This window comes from Oryctolagus cuniculus, chromosome 10 (assembly GCF_964237555.1).
Source record: "Oryctolagus cuniculus chromosome 10, mOryCun1.1, whole genome shotgun sequence".
In the NCBI taxonomy this organism is placed as follows: domain Eukaryota; kingdom Metazoa; phylum Chordata; class Mammalia; order Lagomorpha; family Leporidae; genus Oryctolagus; species Oryctolagus cuniculus.
The window spans coordinates 113467507-113485121 of record NC_091441.1 but is presented as its reverse complement, the minus strand read 5'-3'; the positions used below and the strand labels follow the sequence as shown (position 1 = coordinate 113485121).

At 42.5% G+C, this 17615-nt stretch overlaps 1 protein-coding gene across 1 annotated transcript in view; it reads right to left on the bottom strand.

Annotated features, from left to right (window-relative positions):
• The window catches only part of LOC100359295 (uncharacterized protein C3orf20), a 79736-nt gene that overhangs the window by 60951 nt on the left and 1170 nt on the right, over nt 1-17615 (bottom strand). Inside the window, exons 2-3 of the mRNA XM_051852573.2 lie at nt 7312-7957; nt 5734-5874 (exon numbers count right to left, since the gene is read on the bottom strand). Of these exons, the coding sequence (XP_051708533.1) occupies nt 5734-5874; nt 7312-7783 (613 nt within the window). The 5' untranslated portion in view covers nt 7784-7957. The remainder of the gene's footprint in view (nt 1-5733; nt 5875-7311; nt 7958-17615) is intronic.

Genomic DNA, 17615 nt, shown 5'->3' with positions numbered 1-17615 from the left:
TGGCAAAGCAGGTAAAGCCACCGCCTGAAGTGCCAGCATACCATGTAGGTGCCAGTTCGAGTCCCGGCTGCTCCACTTCCGATCCAGCTCTCTGCTATTGCCTGAGAAAGCAGTAGAAGATGGCCCAAGTCTTTGGGCCCCTGCACCCACATGGGAGACCCAGAAGAAACTCCTGGCTCTTGGCTTCGGTTCCGCCCAGCTCTGGCCATTGTGGCTATCTGGAGAGTGAACCAGTGTATGGAAGACCTCTCTTTCTCTCTCTGCCTCTGCCTTTCTGTAACTCTTTCAAATAAATAAATAAATCTTTTTAAAAAGATTTCGCATTTTTCTAAGATCTGCTTTTTATTATGCAATTTACTTGTACTGCATGTGTATATTATTACCAATTAAACTCTGATCATCACAAGCCTGGAAAATATACTGACTTGAGAGACAGGGAACCATGTTAAATTAAGAAATGACTAAGATTATTTTAAAAGTGACACCAAGTGGTTGTTCAAAATAATTATTTTATGCCTTTCTAGAAAACCTAATGGTGAGTACTTTAAGGCATTCAAAGTGAACAATTACATACCCGCAAGGTTATGATATAAAACATCACACATGGGAAAACACTTAACTTGATTTTTAAAAAAATAGGACTAATGATTTGAATTTATACTCCTTAAAAGAAGACATACAAATGGCCAATAGTATATGAACAAAGCACTAAATGTACTATCAGAAAAATGCAAATCCTCCATAAAATTCTGGCCAATAGAATTCAACAACACAACAGAAAGATCATCCACCCAGACCAAGTGGGATTTATCCCTGGTCTGCAGGGATGGTTCAATGTTTGCAAATCAATCAATGTGATACACCACATTAACAAACTGCAGAAGAAAAACCATATGATTATCTCAATAGACGCCGAGAAAGCATTTGATAAAATACAGCACCCTTTCATGATGAAAACTCTAAGCAAATTGGGTATAGAAGGAACATTCCTCAACACAATCAAGGCAGTTTATGAAAAACCCACGGCCAACATCCTATTGAATGGGGAAAAGTTGGAAGCATTTCCACTGAGATCTGGTACCAGACAGGGATACCCATTCTCACCACTGCTATTCAATATAGTTCTGGAAGGTTAGCCAGAGCCATTAGGCAAGAAAAAGAAATTAAAGGGATACAAATTGGGAAGGAAGAAGTCAAACTATTCCTCTTTGCAGACGATGTGATTCTTTATTTAGGGGATCCAAAGAACTCTACAGAGAGACCATTGGAACTCATAGAAGAGTTTGACAAAGAAGCAGGAAATAAAATCAATGTACAAAACATCAACAGCCTTTGTATACACAGACAATGCCATGACTGAGGAAGAACTTCTAAGATCAATCCATTCACAACAGCTACAAAAACAATCAAATACCTTGGAATAAGTTTAACCAAGGATGTCAAAGATCTCTACGATGAGAATTACAAAACCTTAAAGAAAGAAATAGAAGAGGATACCAAAAACTGGGAAAATCTTCCACGCTCATGGATTGGAAGAATCAGTATCATCTAAATGTCCATTCTCCCAAAATCAATTTATAGATTCAATGTGATACCAATCAAAATACCAAAGACATTCTTCTCAGATCTGGAGAAAATGATTCTGAAATTCATATGGAGGCACAAGAGACTTCAAATAGCTAAAGCAATACTATACAACAAAAACAAAGCTGAAGGCATTACAATACCAGATTTCAAGACTTACTACAGGGCAGTTATAATCAAAATAGCTTGGTTCTAGTACAGAAACAGATGGATAGACCAATAGAACAGAATAGAAACACCAGAAATCAATCCAAACATCTATAACCAACTTATATTTGATCAAGGATCTAAAACCAATTCCTGGAGCAAGGACAGTCTACTCAACAAATGGTGCTGGGAAAACTGGATTTCCACATGCAAAAGCATGAATCAAGACCCCTATCTTACACCTTACACAAAAATCCACTCAACATGAATGAAAGATCTAAGCCTACAACCCGACATCATCAAATTATTAGAGAACATCAGAGAAACCTTGCAAGATATAGGCACAGGCAAAGATTTCTTGGAAAAGACCCCAGAGGCACAGGCAGTTAAAGCCAGAATTAACGATTGGGATTACATTAAATTGAGAAGTTTCTGTACTGCAAAAGAAACAGTCAGGAGAGTGAAGAGGCAACCAACAGAATGGGAAAAATATTTGCAAATTATGCAACTGATAAAGGATTAATAGCCAGAATCTACAAAGAGATCAAGAAACTCCACAACAACAAAACAAACAACCCACTTAAGAGATGGGCCAAGGACCTCAATAGATATTTTTCAAAAGAGGAAATCCAAACGACCAACAGACACATGAAAAAATGTTCAAGATCACTAGCCATCAGAGAAATGCAAATCAAAACCACAATGAGGTTTCATCTCACCCCGGTTAGAATGGCTTACATACAGAAATCCAACTAATAATAGATGCTGGTGAGGATGTGGGGGAAAAGGCACACTAATACACTGTTGGTGGGAATGCAAACCAGTGAAGCCACTATGGAAGTCAGTTTAGAGTTTCCTCAGAAACCTGAGTATAGTCCGAGCACATGACCCAGCCATCCCACTACTTGGAATTTACCCAACGGAAATTAAATTGGCTGTCTGCTCCTCAATGTTTACTACAGCTCAATTCACAATAGCTAAGGCATGGAATCAACCTAAATGCCCATCAACAGAAGACTGAATAAAGAAATTATGAGATATGTACTCTATAGAATACTATACAGCAGAAAAAATGAAATCCGGTCATTTGCAAGAAAATGGAGGAATCTGGAAAACATCATGCTGAGTGAATTAAGCCAGTCCCAAATGGACAAATATCTGATGTTCTCCCTGATCTGTGACAACTAACTGAGCATCTAAAAGGAAACCTGTAAAAGTGAAATGGACACTATGAGACACAATGATTTGACCAGCCCTTGTCCTGACTGTCGAGGAACAACTTCCTATTTTATTCCTTTTAGTATTTTTTTTATTCTTCTTAATATCATTGATTGAAATCTTTAACACACAATTATTCTTAGGTGTTTAAATTTAACTGAAAAGTGATCCCTGTTAAATATAAGAGTGGGAATAAGAGAGGGAGGAGATGTACAGTTTGGCACATGCTCATTCAGACTTACCCCTAATGGTAGAGTTAGAAATGTGCCAGGGGATTACAAATCAATCCCATCAAGGTGGCATGTACCAATGCCATCTTACTATTCAAAGTGATCAGTTTCAGTTCACAATTCACCATAATGACAGGATTAAGTGTCAAAGTGATCACATAAACAAGCCTAGTGCCTGCTAATACTAACTGATAGAATTAAAAAGGAGAGAAGGATCCAACACGGGAAGCGGGATACACAGCAGACTCAATGGCAGATGCCCTAAACAGCACTCTGGCTTCAGAATCAGCCCTTAAGGCATTCAGATCTGGCTAAAAAGCTCATGAGAGTTTCTCAGGCATGGAAAGCCAAGAAACTGTGGCAAAAAAAAAAAAAAACAAAAAAAAAACAAAAAAAAAAAACCAAAAATAAAAAACAAAACCTAAATGAAAGATCTCTGTGAGTGAGATCCCAGCGGAAAGAAAGGGCCATCAAAGAAGGAGGTAACTTTCTCTGAAGGGAGGAGAGAATTTCCACTTTATTATGGCCTTGCCTAAATAAGGCAGAAGTTTGTGAACTCAAGAGGCTTCCAGAGCCTTGGCAGCTCATGAAAAGAGCTGATTACTGACGTCATAAATAAGAGTGTCAATTGTTAAATCAACAACAGGAGACACTGTACAGTTGCCCCCCCATGTAGGATCTCTGTTCTTAATGCAAATTAATGGTAAAACTACTACTCAAACAGTATTTTATACTTTGTGTATCTGTGTGGGTGCAAACTGTTGAAATCTTTACTTAGTATATACCAAGTTGATATTCTGTATATAAAGATAATTGAAAATGAATCTTGATGAAGAATGGGACGGGAGAGGGATTGGGAGATGGGATGGTTGTGGGTGGGATGGAGGTTATGGGGGGAAAAGCCACTATAACCCAAAAGTTGTACTTTCAAAATTTATATTTATTAAATAAAAGTTACACAAAAAGAAAAATGCAAATCAAAACCACAATGAAACATCACCTCACATCTACCAGAATAACTAGTATAAAAAAAAAAAGTGATGGTGAGGATATGGAGAAAACAGAACCCTGTACACTGTTGGTGAAAATGTATATGGAAAACAGAATTGGAGTTTCTGCAAAAATTAAAAAACAGAATTACCACACAATCTAAAAATTCTACTTCTGAGTATATATCCAAAGAAAGGAAATGAGTATATCCAAGACACATCTGCTACATTATGCTCATTATAGCATTATTCACAACAGTCAAAATGAGAAAACATGAGTAAAGCAGCACACGAATGACCAGAGAACGCAATGTGCATACACAATTACTCAGCCTTGAAAAAGGAGGAAACCTCATTTGCGACTACATGGATGGACCTGAAGGACATTATGCTACGTGAAATGAGCCAGGCACAGACTGGAAAATAGTTCATGACCTCATTTATATATGTTATCTAAAAAGTACGAACCTACAGAGAACAGACTGGTGCTTGCCAGGGGTTGGGAGAAAGGAAAATGGGGAGATTTTGGTGCAAGGGCACAAACTATGTTTTAAGATGAAGTAGTTCTGGAGATCTGATAGCATGATGACTATTGTTAATATTGCAGCATTATATACCTGAAATATGTTGAGAGTAAATTTTAGGGTTCCCCCTGCTCCACCACACCTAAACACACAAATCCACAAAGTTAACTATGTGAAAAACCTAAGAAATAAATATTTTGGATCCAATTGAATTGCTGTCTCCCAGATGCCACTCAGTCCCACTTCTCCAGAGATAACTCTCAAATTTTCGCTTGCATGGTTTTGTACTTGAATTTTGTATAATGTACTCATAAGTAATATATTATTACTCTGCAGACTTTTAAACTTCCATAACTTCCTTTTTCTCTTTTGATTAACTATATTTTGAGATTTGTCTATATTGACATGTATGCTTTAGTGGTTCATTCATTTCCACTGCTCATTACGTACTACTGTCTAAACAGACCATAATAACTTTTCTCCTATTGATGGACAATTAGATTGTTTCTAACTTCACCACAATCAATATACTCAGAAAGCTTCTTGCACACGTGTGAGGGTCTCTCCAGCAGTGTGACTCTTATTGTAGCCTGTGGACTAGGACTGACCAGCACAGGACTTAGCCAGGTGAGTACAAACACTGAGACAAGCTTTGAGAAGCCTTTGTAACAATCCGACTGTGCTGCAGCATTTCTGCCATGTATTTATAAAAGAGCCAGTCCATAACAGATTGGATATTTACAAATTAGTCCTTCATTGCAGATAGTTTGAGAAGGACAGCACTAGGGAATGGTCTAGAAGATGGGGTGCTGGGTTGTAAGGTATAAACATCTACCAGGAAACAGATACCCCATATCCTCTTCTCCACAGGAGTCACACCAATCTCTCTACTTACCGGTAGCATTTGGCAATCCCTGTTACTCCATGGCCACCTCAATTTGGGGAAATGTCAACTTTCAAACCAGGAGTTTTACCTTTCCATGGCATTGCTGTTGGTATTGTTTTAACTTTCCACTTATGAGCTGAAGCTCAAGTACCCACCTTTGCCCGTCTGTCCTCCATTGTAGCCACTTCTCCCAACTGTGCCAATCAGGAAATTAAAGGCCATCTCCTTGGCATTGAGATGGAGTAGCTGACTGGCCTCCACGAAGCGTCTAGAGATGTCCAGAGGATTGGCACCAACTAAAGGAATGAATGAAGGCAAAACAGTTTCCTTGCAACACAAGGCTGATGCTTCCAGAAAAAGACCTATGTAAACTGCCTAGGAAATAAGGAAAGAGAGCAAATATATTCCTCAGGTAAACAACTGTGAGGGATTCCTAATTAAAGGGTCTTGAGTTGGCCGGCGCTGTGGCTCACTAGGGTAATCCTCCACCTGTGGCGCCGGCACACCAGGTTCTAGTCCCAGTCGGGGTGCCGGATTCTGTTCCAGTTGCTCCTCTTCCAGTCCAGCTCTCTGCTGTGGCCCGGGAGTGCAGTGGAGGATGGCCCAGGTCCTTGGGCCCTGCACCCGCATGGGAGACCAGGAGAAGCACCTGGCTCCTGCCTTTGGATCAGCACGGTGCACCGGCCACCACAGCATGCCGGCTGCAGCAGCCATTGAGGGGTGAACCAACGGAAAAGGAAGACCTTTCTCTCTATCTCTCTCTCACTGTCCACTCTGCCTGTCAAAAAAAAAAAAAAAGAAAAGAAAAAAAAAGAAAGAAAGAAAGAAAAAAGAAAAAAGAAAGGAGTCTCGAGCTGTCAAAATCCATCAGGAGGCACTTTGTTCTCTACCCCTTACACAGGAGTCTCCCCAGGCACAGGACTGGGGGCTGAGGTGGCTGGTATTAGAAACCATGCAGCACTGGGAAGGGTCGGTAAGTGACGCTGCTCTAGGTCACAGCATTGTTACTGGATGATGCCCTCACACTGGAGGCAGCCTACTTCTCCTAACTGCCCCTGGTTCTGGCACGGCTTGTCTCTGGCCACCTAGCAAGTGAACCTCAAGATTTGCAAACTTCCCATATCACCCCCTCTCAGGTGCTCTCTCCACCTCCACATCATAACCACAAACCGCTGACCTCACACAATTCCCCTGCTAACCTTTTAATCCAGGTCTGCAATGGGAGGGGAAATGGAGGACCAGAGGAGTGAAAGGGTGATGTCTGGCAGCGGGTGAGGGAAGGAGATCAGTCCTATAGCAGACTTGAGACTGCCATTTCTAGCACATACCTGAGATATATGGATTGTGCATCCTTTATCTGAAATGTCTCCATTTAGAAGTGTTTCATGTGTCGCAATTTTTAGATTTTGTTATATTTGAGTTATCTTGGGGATGGGACCCAAGACTAAACACAAAATACACTTATGTTTCATATACATGCTATAAATACAGCCTGAAGTAATATGAAACAATATTTTTAGTACACTTACGTTTTGACTAGGACTCCTCACATGAAGTCAGATGTAGAACTTTCCACTGGTGGCATCATCTTGGTAATCAAAAGTTGCACATTTAGGTGCATTGTGGATTTTGGATCAAGGATACTCAACCTGTAGTTTTGTGTGAGGTGGGTTCGGCAAACACACACAGACACCTAGGCCACAAATGTGAGGAGTCTGGGGAGTTGGCCTTACCAGATGCAGACTCCACCATGACCTTCATCTTCAGAGTGAGGAGCTCTGTCAGTAGGTGGATGGACTGCCGCTGAAACTTGTCCAGAGTCTCCTGGATGGTGGACATAGGGCAGGGTGGCCTGGGAGAGGAGACGGAGGGCTTGACTGTCCTGGTGACCACTGGCAGTCTCAGTGGCACTGCGTGGGTTGGCAGCTTCTTGTGGATGGGAGCCTGCACAGGTGTTGGTTCTGCAAGTACCACAGAGGGGGACCCAAAGCTGACTTCCAGGCCCAGGATTTTGGATGGGGTAGGTACCTCAAGGGTGTTGATGAGATCATTCCAAGTGACCTGGAAAATGTTTCTGATGCCCTTTGGTACAGCAATGCACTCTTTCCTGAAGTGTGTGAGGAGTTTGGAGATGTGAGCCAGCAGCCTGGGGGCTGTGGCAGCATAATGCTGGCACAGTTCTCGGTTACTCTTGACATTACTCATGTTATCCAAGTATCAGCACTGCTGGGTGACACTGTCTGTCTCACAGGACAGAAACTCCAGGTATAAGAGTCAGAGCACTCTGAACAAAAGTTCTTACTTATGGTGAAGCCATGGAGACACACGGAATGAAGTACTGGAATGGCCCTTACAGGTCACGGAGTCAACAGTTCGTATCTGGGAAGGTAAGACAACATTTGGTCAGTCTCCCCATGGTAGGGTAAGAGCATGATCCCTCTCCCTTATCTTCCCAGAGGCACCACCAGGGAGACCCACATTAGTGAGTCACTTTGGGAAGGGCCTGGTGAGAAGGTTCTAGAAAAGCTCCAGGGACATTCACACAAACTGAGTACTGATGGGAGGACCCCAGAGGGACCAGAGGAATGGAAGGGCTGGGAAAGGAGAAAGGTTCTACTGCATATTTTGTAGTCAGAGATCCCAGGATGGAAGATCTGCTTGTGGTGTATTGAGGAAAATCTGCAAAAACAGGGGTTTCACTGGCTCCCCCTCTGGAGGTAGAGTGCCACACAAGTCCCTGGCGGTAATGCCAGGACAGACATGGGATGTGCCATCCAAAGACAGACAGGAAAGTTCTAGAATACATTTGCATAGTTCAAACACTACTATAACTGACCCTATTATATACAAAGAGATTGACAGATGTGCCATCTTACAAAAAAGAAAACAATGAATGGAAGCTGCCTTTGACTATGGGAGGTATTACAAATTCAGACTGGTTAACATGTGAAAAATGCATACCTTAAAATCATGGACAATGATAAACATTTTCCCACTTTGCAGAAAGACTTGAGGGTTCTGAGTGCTCATGAGATGGGCACTTGTGGCAGTGGGTGGGCTCAGCATATGAGCATATTGATGTCTGGGTCAGCTGAGCAGCAGTGAATACTATGGTGCTTTTTACCATAATGGATTTCTAAATTATGCTTTAGTCTTAGATCACTGATTGAAGAGAGGGAGCATAAAGAACAATGGAATGGGCCCAAAAATGGCTAGAAAAATCTGCAAACATACTTCTAGAGTTTTGAAACCAGATCTCAAAATTTCATTCATCTGCTCCAAACAAACCCCACAGTACATTTTCCGTGAACAAATCCACCTGAAATACATTTATACAACTGTAAATCACTTATTCATCTCACACTACACAAAAACGGCTGCTAAAAGAAACTCAGGAATCCAGATACATAGGAAAGGCTGACCTGAGGGGAGTTTAGAGCACAGGTCTCGGATGGCCTCTGCCAGCGCCTTGATGCAGTTATGGGGAATTGCCCCTGTTGTCCAACCTACTGGTCCCAACTGGCACCCTTGCCATACTACAGTCAGTCAGTCAAGAGCAGAGGAATAGCTCTTGCCAGCACCTTCTGACCATTCATGTCAGAGACTACAGCCATCCAGCCATCACGTCAAAAACCTTCTATCCTGCTGCCACTCCTACCATCCATTGCCCTCTTCTCCACCCAATCATTCTTTCAAATGCCATGCTATGGAACAAATCTGAGTTTGTCAATACAGGACATGTGCTTGGTATATAGCTCAGTGTTCCTGGAGCTGGATCTCAGTCATGAGCCTGTGCACGTACCTTGTGGTCAGAAGGCCACTATCTTTGTCATTTTGCTGACGAGGAAGCATGGTCTTGGCCTGGAGTCACTTGTCTGAAGACTCCTGGCACCTAACCTTTTCCAAGCACTTCTATATGATCTAAGTGACACTGTCCACCTAGCAGTAACAAACTCTCCACAAAAGTCTCTCAAAACAGACCCATCAAACATTCTGCTGCTTCAAACAAAGTGGTTCCCAACATCTATTTAATGACTCCTAGCATCTCTATTCTTCAGCTTTGCAGACTCAAAAAAACTGATTCATTTTTTTGAAATTTTAAGTCTACAGAACAAAGAAACCACTAAGAATCTTGGCCATCTGGGCAACTGAACTCACCATGCAGGGTAGATTCTTCTAGGTCAAGACTCAAATGACAGGAAGACAATGACTGACACAATCCTTCAAATGTTGACTAATTTGGGACCTTACTCTCCCTCATTGGCTCCTTTTTTTTTTAAAGTTAACTTTGAAGATATATCTCATAGAGAAAAAACAATCTGATTTTTAAAAGTCTTAAAACACACTTAACCATACAATTAAGTCCTAAAATACATCATCACATAATACACAATGCATAATTTTAACATGTATGCTCTAGAGTTGTGCAACCTACATACATCACCATCTAATTTTAGAATATTTTCACCACTCCAAAAGGAAACTCATTAGCAATCATTCATCATTTCTCCTCACCCTCAAGCCAGGAGCCGGGTACTTCCTCCCGGTCTCCCATGCGGGTGCAGGGACCCAAGCACTTGGGCCATCCTCCGTTACCCTCCCGGGCCACAGCAGAGAGCTGGACTGGAAGAGGAGCAACAGGGACTAGTACCCGGTGCCCCAAACGGGACTAGAAGCCGGGGTGCCAGCGCTGCAGGTGGAGGATCAGCCAAGTGAGCCACAGCGCCGGCCAATCCAGTTTCTATCTCTATAGATTTGCCTCTGTAGGATAATTCATATAAGTGAAATCATGCAACATGTTCTTTTGTGACTGGCTGTTTTCCTGTGGTATAACGTTTACAAGATTCATCGATGTAGCAGCACATATCAACACTTCAGTCCCTTTTATTGTAAAATAGTATTCCAATGTGAATGTGTGTAACAACTTATTACTCATTATCTTCTGAACTTTTCAGAAATCTCTACTTTTAGGTGACAATGCACAGTACTATGAAAATTTGTGCTTAAGATTTGTGTGGATGTACATTTTCATTCTTTTGGATATAAACCTAGAAGTGGGGCTGCTGGGAAATGTGGTCCCTCTGTGTTTAACTTTATAAGGAATTTTCAGACTGTTTTCCAAAATGGCTACGCCACTTTACATTCACTACATACCAGCAGTGCCATGAGAGCTCCTTGTCAACACTGTCTTTTGATTCTAGTGTCATCCTGGTGCTGGTGAAGTAATACTTCGTTGTGGTGTTGACTTGCACTTTCCTAACGACTAAGGATGTGGAGTATCTTTTCATGTGCTTATTGGTCATTCTATATCGTCTTTAGAAAAATGTATATTTGGATCTAAAAGTCATTTTTAAAGAAATGTCCTTTTTTTGTTAAATACAGAGATAACCTATGTATATTCCAAAATGTTCGTATTTCTTCAAAACTCAGCTAAAGACAACCATATAACTACATTCTGGCCTACAAAATAAAGATGGAATTTACTGAGCAGAGGATTCTGAAATATCTTTTTAAGGCTGCTTGCTTTCCTACAAAAAACACTTCTACTCTTATAACCAAAAGCTATTTTGAGCCATGAAGTTTTCTTGAAGACAGAACTGTGAATTAAAGGTGGCCACACCTAAGACAGACATTTGGCTTGATGGTTAAAATGCTAAGATGGCTACATGCTCTATCAGTATACCCGGGTTCCACACCCAGTTAGTTCTAGGTCCTGATTCCACCTCCTTGCTAATGTAGACCCCTGCAGACAAGTGATGGCTTAAGTCGTGTCCATGCCTCTTGTGGGAGACCTGGGTAGAGTTTCCAGCTCACAGCTTCAGCTCAGCCTAGTCCCAGTCATTGAAGGGACTTGGGAAACGAACCAGCAGATGAGAATTTTACTTCAAATAAACAAAGAAAATAAAGGTGGCCACACAGAGCAACAGAGCCTGTGCTTCAGATAACATTGTGCATCCCCACAAACTTAACCACCTGTCTGTTACATTTCTTTCACATCAGAGAATGAACTCCTAATACCTGTAAGCTACTTTTTTTTTTTTTTTTTGACAGGCAGAGTGGACAGTGAGAGAGAGAGAGACAGAGAGAAAGGTCTTCCTTTGCCGTTGGTTCACCCTCCAATGGCCGCTGTGGCCGATGTGCTGCGGCCAGCGCACCGCGCCGATCCCAAGGCAGGAGCCAGGTGCTTCTGGTCTCCCATGGGGTGCAGGGCCCAAGCACTTGGGCCATCCTCCACTGCACTCCCGGGCCACAGCAGAGAGCTGGCCTGGAAGAGGGGCAACCGGGACAGAATCCGGCGCCCCGACCGGGACTAGAATCCGGTGTGCCGGCACCGCAAGGCAGAGGATTACCTGTAAGCTACTTTATTCAGATCTCTACTCTTGCCATCAAACATGATTTATGACAGACCAGGAGCCATTAAATCCTCATTTCCTACTTTCCACTTTACAATTATTATTGTTATTCATTATTCCTTTCACTCACACATCTCTTGCTCTTGAATATCTCCACATCTAACAGGAAGAACAGACTTACAAAACTGACTCATTGTATGAAGTGTCACACTATTAAAAAATGTAAAGGTCATGGATATTCAAAGAAAAAAGTTACAAGGAAGAAGCACTGGCCTATGAAATTAACTTTCAGAGTCACCAAAAAGATGAGTAAGAAGTTGCCTGGCAGACAAGGAGAAAGGCTACCGGGGGGGGGGGGGGGGGGGCGGCACACAAAGTAACAGACAGGCGTGGAGCATGGAAGCTTCAGAAAACTATGAACACCGCAGGATGGTGGGACCCAAGGGATGTAGGAGAACAGCACGTGAAGCTGGGAAAGTGGCCTCAAAACAGATCACGAAAAGCCTTGAATGGCATGCCAAAGAATTAGTATTTGCTCCATAATCAAATATTAACACAAATACCTAAATGTATTACTCTGAATGGTGTCCTGGAGGGCAGGAGTCATGTCTTCTCTCCCTTTTATTACGACCTCCACCACACTAAGTCCAGTGCCTCCACCAGTCAGAAATCGAAAATACCTGTGGTACTGAAATCTGACAGATAATCTAATCTAACGGGCCCAAGTAGATGGTTATAAATAAAGTTTCAAGAAGCCATTCCCACTGAGGAATGTACAAAGTTCTCCAAGAGTTCATAAAGGACATGCGATGACCGTGGACCCAGTGCCATCTTCATTCAGTGATTCGCTGCATGCCTCCTCTATGTCAGATTACGTCCCGGGACAACATGAGGAAAGCAAAGGGCCGCTGGATCTTGAGGAACTCAAAGAAGAGCAATAAACACAGAGGGCACCAAGAGGTCACAACGCTCTCAGGCAGGCAGAACGGAAACCCAGAGGAGGGGCCACCAGTGGCCAAGAGTTCAGGCTCTGGGTTCCATGATCCTGTGCTGAAGTCATGTGACCTTAAGCCTAACACTGGATCTGTGATGTTCACAACAGCCGTGCATGTGGGCGCTAGTCCCTCCCAACCTAGACTGTGAGGAATAGTGAGGTGAGGTGCGTACAAGATTGGCATGTGGCTAGCACTCAGTTAGTGCTCAGGATATGTTAAGCAGAAAAATGCCATTGTTTGAAGTGGCCCACAGCATATAATGGAAATGACACAGCTGGTCCTGAAGCACAAAACAAGTGACCCCACAAGAGGACAAGCAATGCAGGTACTGCCCTTACCTTATGTCTAGGCCAAGGGCATCCAACAGCCTAGCATGTGAGATAGAAAGTAACCAGATGCAGCTCCAGGTTAGAGAGGGGGGAGTAGGGAGGGGAGGGATCAGGTAAAAGTAGCTCAAGCCTGCACATGACATTGCAGATGATGGGAGAACATGGATGATTGCCAAGAAATAGCATGGCACATCAACTTAGGCCAGAGTAACCAGTTTTCACTAAAACACTAAATACCTCATGTGGACATTTTGACTTTCCAGTTTTCCTAGGTAATAACTTCAGTGCGTTAACAGAAAGATAGGAAACATCTGGGCTAGAGTGCCCCTGACAGCAGTAGTATGATAGGAAGTATGGAGGGAAGGAACACTTCCCTAAACACTTTGTGGGCATGTACAATGTTACCTAAAGCACAGGCTCTGTTACTCTGCTTAGCTGCCCTCAGGGTAACCCACAAAGGTAAGTGACCCCATCTGCACCCTGATCTCTGCCTAAAGTCAAGAAGCATTGCTAGTCCTAGGCATACCTAGTAGGGTACTTAAAAAGCACAGGTACAGAAAACTGCCAGTGATCTAAGTGGGATGCAAGCAGAATATCGAAGAAATGTGGAAAGGGGCCATGGGAAAAGCAAGGGCAATCAACAAGAAGGAAGCTAAGGGGAAATTTGGGGTGTAGATTTAAATGAGGTCGGTCCTATTTTCTTCCCTTTACTAGGACTGATCTAAGAACACTCAGGGTGAAATACACACGAAATGAAACCATGCTTCTTTAGGTCCTCTGATCCTGGCTTTCTTCGCTAAGCTACTGTCTCTAGTTTTGGATTCTGCTTTTCACAGAAACACTTTCAGGGCAGTGAGTCCCGATATAAACACACAAGTGATAACCATGAGAAATCTCAAGACTAGGATTAGGACAAATCACTGGATGCAGATGAATTAAAGCCATGAAGATGGAAAGGGGAAGATTCACAAACGCTGTCCTCTTGATCATCCAGTATATAAAATAGTGTATGGACTGGCTCTTGGAATTCCCACAGAAGACAGAAAAACAAAAGGGCTCACAGAGCAAAGTGGATCCTAGAGTAAGAAAAGGCAGGGCCAGGATACAGAGGATTGAATTTAACTTCATGCCATACAGGGGCCTAACAGGTCTGCAATCATTTAGATATCCACCAGGGAGATTTATTATAGTACCAATGGCTCCTATTGGGATGACAAGGCCATAAAGAAATATCAAAAGGAGCACCCCTTTGACCCAGCAATCACTTCTGTTGAGGATGTTCAAGGGAAGAGATTCAAAAGGGGGAAGTAAAGAGTAGGTGTTACGGCACATTCCATATGGGAATCCTGGTTAGGGTCCCTGCACCTCCACTTCTGATACAGCTTGCTGCTCATGCACCCTGGGAGGTAGCAGCTGATGGCTCAATCCACCCACATGGGAGACCCAAATGGAGTTCTAGGCTCCTGCCTTTAGCCTGGCCCAGCTCTGATCTGCCATTTAGGCAGGGAATCGTGGATGGACAATCCCTGTCTCTGTTTCTCTGCATTTTCCAGAAGAAAATAAATAGCAAGCAATAAAACAAAATAAAATGCTAGGGCAGGTACTTGAGCCAAGATCAAAATCTGTTAAATAAAACTCCAAGATGATTACAGTTATCTCGTTGCCACTAGTTAAATTCTCCTGACAGCGGTCAAGGAGGTGTTTAATCAAGGAAGTATGCTGCTTTGATGAACTAAACTACCAGGCAATAACAGAAAACAACTGAACAGCTCAGTTTTACAAAAGTGTGATGGGGCCAGCGTGGTGGCACATTAGGTTAATCCTTTGCCTGTGGCGCCGGCATCCCATATGGGCACTGGGTTCTAGTCCCGGTTGCTCCTCTTCCAGTCCAGCTCTCTGTTGTGGCCTGGGAAGGCAGTGGAGGATGGCCCAAGTGCTTGGGCCCCTGCACCCACAGGGGAGACCAGGAAGAAGCTCCTGGCTCCTGGCTTTGGATTGGCATAGCTCCAACAGTTGTGGCCATATGGGGAATGAACCAATGGAAGGAAGACCTTTCTTTTTGTCTCTCTCACTGTCTGTAACTCTACCTGTCAAATAAATGAATAAAACCTTTAAAAAAATAAAAATAAAGTGTGATAAAAAGAAAAAGGCACAAAATGGTGTATACACACTGAAATTCCATGAAAACTTATGTAGATCACAAACTGAAAGTAGACAGAATTTTGAAGATAAAGATGTCTGTTTTTAGATAGAAGACAGAAAAACATAGGTCACACAAAGGAAGTAGCACAATTTTCAAGAACACTTGAGACCTGGGAGACCGAGGTTAGGAGGAGGGCCTACTACTGCTTTCAAAAATTACCCTGAAAAAACATGACCTTTTATGTAAAGAAGATAGTGTGAAATGGGGTAAAAGGGAAAGTGGATGATCCAAGTTCAAGTTCAGGGAAACTAAATTCTTACAATGACTATAGGGAGAGAAGACAATACAGCATACCCCTAAAAAATGCTTAAACCAGTCCAAAATGCCAACAAGCATGTGAGTTTTCTGAGTTGGAGAAATCATGTTAGTTAGGATGGACAAGGCAGCTGTTTAAATTGATGGGAAAGGAATCACGTATCTGATAACTTCTATCCATGTATGACATACATTTCCTAGATATGATTCTACAGATAACCCCTAGGACTTAACAAGGGATACTCGTCAACCCTGGGCTAGAGTGAAAAGTTTTAACAAAAATACTAAATAATTGAACATTTTGATTTTTCAGGTTTTTTTTTACACAATAACACGAACCCATCACCACACACAGCAGGCATGAACATAGATGTCCACAACTTACACCAACAAAACCCATCAGCTACCAGTTGGCAGATGATGTGGGATGACCAAGGGACCTCCATTTCCTCTCAAGTACAGTGAGTCAACATATTTCTTTCAATTACCATCACTTACTTTAGCCAGGTAGTTTTTCATGAACTGCTTGAAATATAACCAATGTTGCTTAACTGACTGGCTTCAAAACAAACGGCACACACATGGCCTGGCTACTAGATGTTGTGTTAACTGTAAAGACCAGTAGCCTTCCCTGTCCAAATTCTAAATTCTATTGCCTCCTCTGTAGGTCACCAGACAACTGAAAACCATCTGTGCACTGCAGGCTAGCTTTCAGAGGAAATAAATGATACTAGACATCTTGGGTAAATGTATAACTAAACACAGAGGGACTTGCATGGATATGAACTTGAATGTGCTCTTCCGGGATTTTTGCAAGCAAACACAGTGACTTAGTGAGCCAGTTCAAATGGACTGTATCAAATACACACACAAAAGCCTAAAGGAGAGGTTATAATGAAAATAAATAATTTTGTTCTAAAACATCTCTTTTAGTTCTACAAAGTTGTAAATAATATAGAGTCACATTTCCTTCAAGGGAGATTTGCCACTACGTGCTCCCAAGTTCACCACTGGCAGAGAAACTCCTGAAGGTTTAATGTATGCCTTGGAAGAACTTTTTGGCCAACCCTTTGCCTAGTGTAAAGACTGTGTGTAGTGGAACCACAAACCAAGTAAACAGATCTCCTGGAGCTGTGCTACTACCCAGCACTACAGCACCAGATGCATGCACGTCCTGAACATCTAACATGACTAAGGAACTAAACTTGAAGCTCATTTATTTAAATTTAAAATTGGATACTCAAGCCAGTTGTTAGGAAACTTTTAAATATGTTCAAATATGCTTGTAGTAACTTGGGTAGGAACCTATTTTTCAAATGTAAGTATCCAAATTGAGACAGTACATGGATACACAGTGGATTTTGAAGATTTAGTGTGAAAAAGTAATGGAAAACACCCTTCCATAATTTCTTTGTACTGCCTACCTGCTGAAATATTTTTAACATTCTAGACTAAAGAGAATATATGCATATTTTAAAGTTATATTTCACTTTTTTTGGGGGGGGGGGCAGGCAGTGTTAGTGTGAGAGACAGACAGAGAGAAAGGTCTTCCTTTCCGTTGGTTCACCCCCTAAATGGCCAACATGGCCGGCGCTGCATCGATCCAAAGCCAGGAGCCAGGTGCTTCCTCCTGATCTCCCATGCAGGTGGAGGGCCCAAGGACCTGGGCCATCCTCCACTGCCTTCCTGGGCCACAGTAGAGAACTGGACTGGAAGAGGAGCAACGGGGACAGAATCCGGTGCCCCAACCAGGACTAGAACCTGGGATGCCGGCACCACAGGTGGAGGATTAGCCAAGTGAGCCATGGTGCTAGCGTATATTTCACTTTTTAAATATAGCTGTTAAGAGCCATCTGCTGGACACATTGGCACAAAGCAGGCCGATCAGCAAAGGTGAAGACC